The sequence below is a fragment of the Lates calcarifer genome, unplaced genomic scaffold (assembly GCF_001640805.2).
Source record: "Lates calcarifer isolate ASB-BC8 unplaced genomic scaffold, TLL_Latcal_v3 _unitig_747_quiver_1083, whole genome shotgun sequence".
In the NCBI taxonomy this organism is placed as follows: domain Eukaryota; kingdom Metazoa; phylum Chordata; class Actinopteri; family Centropomidae; genus Lates; species Lates calcarifer.
This window is the reverse complement of record NW_026117962.1, coordinates 37,795-43,536: the sequence shown is the minus strand read 5'-3', so window position 1 is coordinate 43,536 and position 5,742 is coordinate 37,795. Positions and strand designations below refer to the sequence as shown.

General features: G+C 40.0%; 1 protein-coding gene across 1 annotated transcript; it reads left to right on the top strand.

The window, feature by feature from the left end:
• The first annotated feature begins 171 nt into the window (after positions 1 to 171).
• On the top strand, positions 172 to 3,550 carry LOC108879787 (dual specificity protein phosphatase 19-like). Its single transcript, XM_018671176.2, has 2 exons — positions 172 to 659; positions 3,344 to 3,550. Exons 1-2 carry the CDS (start codon positions 393 to 395, stop codon positions 3,548 to 3,550), a joined length of 474 nt encoding a protein of 157 aa, XP_018526692.1. The 5' UTR covers positions 172 to 392.
• Positions 3,551 to 5,742: the final 2,192 nt, after the last annotated feature.

The following is a 5,742-nucleotide window of genomic DNA, read 5'->3' as shown; positions in this document are numbered from 1 at the left end:
ATGCTGCACATGACTTTGGCACTCTTGAGAAAACACAAGGTGAGTTTTTTTTCCACACACCGATGAGCCATTTCTGTGGTTTCTGCAGAGCACCACAAACTGTAAGTATTTATTACGTGATAATTATGTGTTCATTCATGGATGTGAATTTGAATATTTTAATTCCAGTTGACAACAGGACAGTTAAAACAGAGTGCATGCAAGTGTATATGTATGTAAACCTAACTAGCTAACTCACTGTCTCCACAGAAACATTACACCTCTTGTTTACATCAGCTAAAGAGTGATAGGAAACCTGGCGTCAAAAACACAAAGCACACTGACTCTGTAGCTCTTGAAACACAGACTCAGTATTTCAGTGTGTTCAGGGAAAACTGAGCTTTTATTAAACAATGACTCAGGCCTTTACTGCCTGGATGTTGCTGTCAGGTGATTCCTGTATGGCTGTACTCTACTGTGGGATTATCAAGATGAAGTCTCTTCCTCCTCCTCCTCTTCACCCTCAGGTGTCTCACATCCTGAACGTGGCCTTCGGTGTGGAGAACGTGTTCCCTGACCTGTTCATCTATAAGACTGTCAGTATCCTGGATCATCCTGATGCTGATCTGCTGCTTCACATCCAGGACTGCTGTGACTTCATCCAGCAGGCTCGCAGTGAGGTAACACATCACTATCATCACCACAGACCATATTCATCTACTTATTCTATTAAGCTATTTATCATTTACTCTATAAAAGCTGAGTATGTGTTCGATCTGCTCCTTCAGTCAGTTCACAGATGATTTGTTTTCACACAGCCAATCAAATGTCGTTTAAACCATATGTGCATTAAGCTGTAAAGTCAGTGAGCACCATGTCTTGTGTGCACCTCAGCCTGTCGAATGAGCCACTACACCAACATTCAGCAGGGAAAAGTGCACTTCAGTTAGCCGCCAGGACGGCTAATTAGCTGCTCAGCCGCAGATGAATGCAAATGTCACTCAGGTCTGTTTAGATGCTGCTGTGCTCCTTCACCATTCAGTACCGCTAATGACACACCTTTACAGGTGTTCAGAGGGAGAGGAGCATCTCTACTCTACTGCTGTCAGATCTACACTGACACATACTGCCTCCAGGAAACAGCCAGATGCTTCACTCTAAAAAACTTTCACCTTCTCAGATTTCATGTTAACAAACTCCCTGCCAGCCACAAAATGGAAACATCACAACGTCCAACAGTGTTTTTCTGGAGTAATTAAGTAGGACACTGCTGAATCCATTCAGTTACTACAGACCTGTACAAAGCTGGGTACTTGACTTGACCTGGCTGCTGCTCTGGTATAGACTCCCTGCCCTCGACACTTCCTGTACACGCCAAACTTCAGCCTGTACACCTACGACTGAGTCACAGCAGACTCAGTGCTTGTTAGCCTGTGGATTTTACTCCTTAGTCCTGCTGACTCACTGCTGCAGTCTGGATAAGTTACACAACCTTTAGTGCCTGTTAGTGTTCATAATTATAAATAATGAAGCATATTGCTTTACTCTCACTTGGCACCCACATATCATGTTAGCGGGCCCTGCACTCTGTGGCCTGAGAGGTGCACAACATCCAACACTCCAGACCCGGTATATACTGAGGTGAAGTAACACTTGAACCTCATTAAGTATTGTTAATTGCTGCTATCACAAACAAACAGGAAGTGTGGTGTTAAAGCCACCGGAAACTAAACAAATGATGAAGGAGAGCGCTGCTCAGGTGAAGCTGGAGGAAACAAGAGACGATCCCATACTGCCAACGGATCATGGGCAGAGGGACACACACGTAAGAGGGGAGAGTTAACATGTGACAAAGTTTTCGACATCTCCTCTCCTTGTTTCCTCCCCTCCTCTCCTCTCCTCTTCCTCTGTTTTAAATAATAGATGTGTAGTTTTGTTCATGTTTTATTAAACTGCACACAGATCAGATCTCAGTGTCATACAAGCTTTTAGCAGTGAAGCCTGCGACTCACCTTAACATGACACCCCACACACACACACACACACAGAGCAAGTCATTAGGCAGTCATTACGGGTGTATGATTACAGGAAGTGTGTGTGTGTTCATTATGATATAGTTCTATGTGTGTATGTGGAAATTCCAGCCCTGATAATCAAACTGATGCTTTTACTTTGAAATGCAGGGTCAGATTACCCAGCAGGCCATCTGGCTGGTAATGACTATCAGTTATTGATGCTGTCATGGCAACAGGAGCAACAACCAACTCAGCATCATATGGCTGGGTTCATGGCTGCAGTATAAATATATAATGTTTCCAGGTTTATATCTTACCTTTAAAAAAATCTGTTTTTTGTGAATCATGTCTTGCTTGTATTTTCAGGTATTTTTTTGTAAGTTCTTCGTAAAGGCCAAACCTTTCTGTTTTTAATGCAAATGTTTGGGCCAATGTCATGTGATTTTCAAATTCATCTGCACCTTGTTTTTAGGCCTTCTCAAAATTTTTTTTTAAATCCAAGTTTAACACAATTTTCAGGGTTTTTTTAACCTTCATGTTCAGATTTGTTCACATATAAGTGTAGCTATACCTGAATCTTTTCCCAATCTGTCTCAGTGGAAAACCTGAGACATTTTGGGGAAAAGCTCTTGTTCTCTGTTCCCGCTCAGAGTCAGATGAGAAGGCTGATATGTTCAGTTCAGACTGCAGTGAACGCAGCCCTGCTGTGCTGTTCAGCCTGATAACTGGGACACAGCCTGTGGTGTAAACCTTCCATGTGAAGGAAAATAGAGGCTGTAATGGAGAAGCTAATGAGGATCCAAAGACACTAACAAACAAGCCATCTATTAACTAATTAGCACATCAGTGGAAGAACTTGCTCTGTTGTTAAACTTGGCTTGATGGGACAAAGTCAACTGTTGTTTTGGTCTGTAGAGCCCTCTAGTGTTCAGACAGCGTCACTGCATTTCATGTTTGTATCCCAACAGCTTCATATCACTTCTCACTGTCTCCTAAAGGCACAGTGACACACTGTTTAAGTTAGGTGTACCTCAGGAAAATCATTCTGAATTTTTCTAAAAATGCACAAAGAATAGAAAGTGATGCCCAGAAGACGATCATAGATGTTTTATTAAGGAGCATGTCATATCAGAGGTTGGTAGACCAAACAGAGCTAAAAGAAAATGAATATCAGTCTAACACTGGCTATATTAACAGCTGTTTGCTAACACAGCTGCCAGGACAGCTTTATAAGTTGATGATATGCTAGGACTTTTTTAACTTCTTCTGCCCCCAAGTGTCCAATACAGAAAATAAGATCAAGTAAAACAATCATGCATCTTTAGAATTTACATCTGTTTCTTCCCCAGAAAGGTGTTGTGTTGGTGCACTGCAACGCCGGCGTGTCCCGGGCACCGGCTGTGGTAACTGGTTACCTGATGTCATGTGATGGTCAGTCCTTCAATGATGCACTCTCACTGGTCAAATCAGCTCGGCCCGCCTCCTCCCCCAACCCCGGGTTCCTGGAGCAACTGAAGGGCTGCAAAACGCTGATGATGAACGGATCCAAACACTAAAAGAGCAAAGGAAAACAAATAATCATGAGTTTGATTTAAATGAGAAAGTTTTGGCACCTTTTCCAAGAACAAAAAAAAAAAAAAAAAAAACATTTTAGTGAACAAATTTTGAGGGTTTTTTTTTTATAGTGTAGGACTGAGAGGGAAGGGTCTGGCTCTGTTCTGGATTAATAATCTGTTATGTGAGAATGTGAGGTTGATGACAACACAAGCTAGAAAAGGAATGTTTAATGTGTCCAGATTTTGAGACTAAATGACATTATTGACTCCAAATGTTCTTGTTTGTGTGTTATTGTTGAGTCTTTGTGTTTTGGTGCTGTCGTTCTCACAGTCATCTCTGTCTTTTATTAAATTACATTCATATCTGTTGGGGAAATGAACCCTCTACATTTAGACCCATCCTCATGCTCCTGTTTCGGAGCAGTGGGAAGCCACAAGCTCCTGAATGTTATTTCCAAACAGAAAAATCAATAAAAATCTCAATGAAGCAAAAATGTTTGCTGAAACTTTTCACTCTTATTACTTTGAGTATGAAACAGTCTTTAAAAACACAGACTCTTAATTATCCATATTCCTCATTGTGGAAGTCTGGAGCGATAGCAAGCGGCAACAGGCCAGGGAGCGCTGTGTTAGCAAGATACATATACTGTGGACTGATAGAGAGGAGGCCACACCTCACCTTTCACAGGCCACAGCTCCTTTATTACTGAGCACAATTTCATTCACTTCATCACATCATCTCCCAGTCCTAAATAAGTGCTAATATTATTAAAAGCTAAATATGCCACACATTAAATCAATAAAGCTATAACCAAAACTACATAGTTACATAAAACATTCTCTCCAAAAGAAAACAAGACGGCATGAATTCAAAACACTTCAGCATACATTCAACATAAACAAAAACTGGTTTACTCAAATTACAGATTCTAAACTAATACTAATAAAAATAATCACACTAATAATCCAGAGGAACTCATTCAGTTGCACTAATTTCTACTGACTCTAATACAATAACACATACCATCCTGCTAGCAAAAAAAAAAAGAGCAGAAAGAATTTTCTGACTGTGTCTTTGTTCATTTTCAGTTAGTAAACACAGCAGAGCTGAGAGAGCAACAACACAGACTAAAGTGAAAGATACAACCTGTTTGATTAAGACCAGGCACAACAGGCTCCGGTCAAGTTTGATATATTTAGCTTCTATAACATGTCGTCTTTCAGATTAGTGGAAAGAAAACATCCAACACACACATTCAGGTGTCTATTTAACCACAGTTTGTCTGTTTGAATCTGTAGGCTTCAATTACAACTCAAATCTTTAAAGGACGTTTTGTCAAAATGAGTTTTTCTCACACTCCTCCTCCTCAGTAAAACTTAGATTCAGCTAACTCTCCAGTTGTGTTAAACCAGGGGTCAGCAACCTTTTTGACTCAGAGCTACTTCAAGGATAGCGAGTAGTAAGAAGGGCTACCAGTTTGATATAAACTTCTGGAAGAACTTAAAGTTGCATGGTTTACCTTTAATGATGATATTATCATCATTATTATTAATAATAAATATTCATATACTGAATGTGAAGACACTGTCAGATCACGTTAATACAACGGGAGGAAACACAGAAACATTTCAACATGCAACACTTTTTTAATTTCCATTCATTTCAATGCATTTCGTTTCATTTTCAAATGATCAGTTTTGTAACATTTTTTTTAGGAAATCATCATGTCTCATTTGTACTAACCACTACCTCTGTAACAGTTTTTAACAATTCATGAACTATGACCGATGTTTGTACAGACTGTCAGTTGTGTAAGATGAAAAATTTTAAATAAATCCCATCACATTTCATACTCATCAACACATCTGTTACACTTCATGAACAAATTTGTCACATTTTTTTTTAAAACAATATTTGAGTTTAGTTTTGCCGTGGTGTTTCGCTGAAAACATGTTATCTCTTTCTTTGTCTGTAAATGTCTGTTAGTCTGTCTGTTAGTGGGAAGCCTGGCACTGCATGCGGTTCACCAGTGTACTGTAATCTGGGATATAACCTGACACTGCAACTCTGAGTGAGTCTTGCAGATGTTCATCAGTAAGGTGCGTTCTGTGCTTGTTTTTGATGAAGTTCATGTCAGGAAAGGCTGATTCACAGAGATAGGTTGAACCTAAAAGGCAGGCAACCGTCATAG

What these genes read in the sequence shown, in the direction of transcription:
- LOC108879787 (XM_018671176.2), top strand. Translation starts at nt 393, where the DNA reads ATGACTCAGGCCTTTACTGCCTGGATGTTGCTGTCAGGTGATTCCTGT. An exon ending in TCCAGCAGGCTCGCAGTGAG is followed by an intron (nt 660 to 3,343) that starts GTAACACATCAC and finishes TTTCTTCCCCAG; the next exon opens with AAAGGTGTTGTGTTGGTGCA.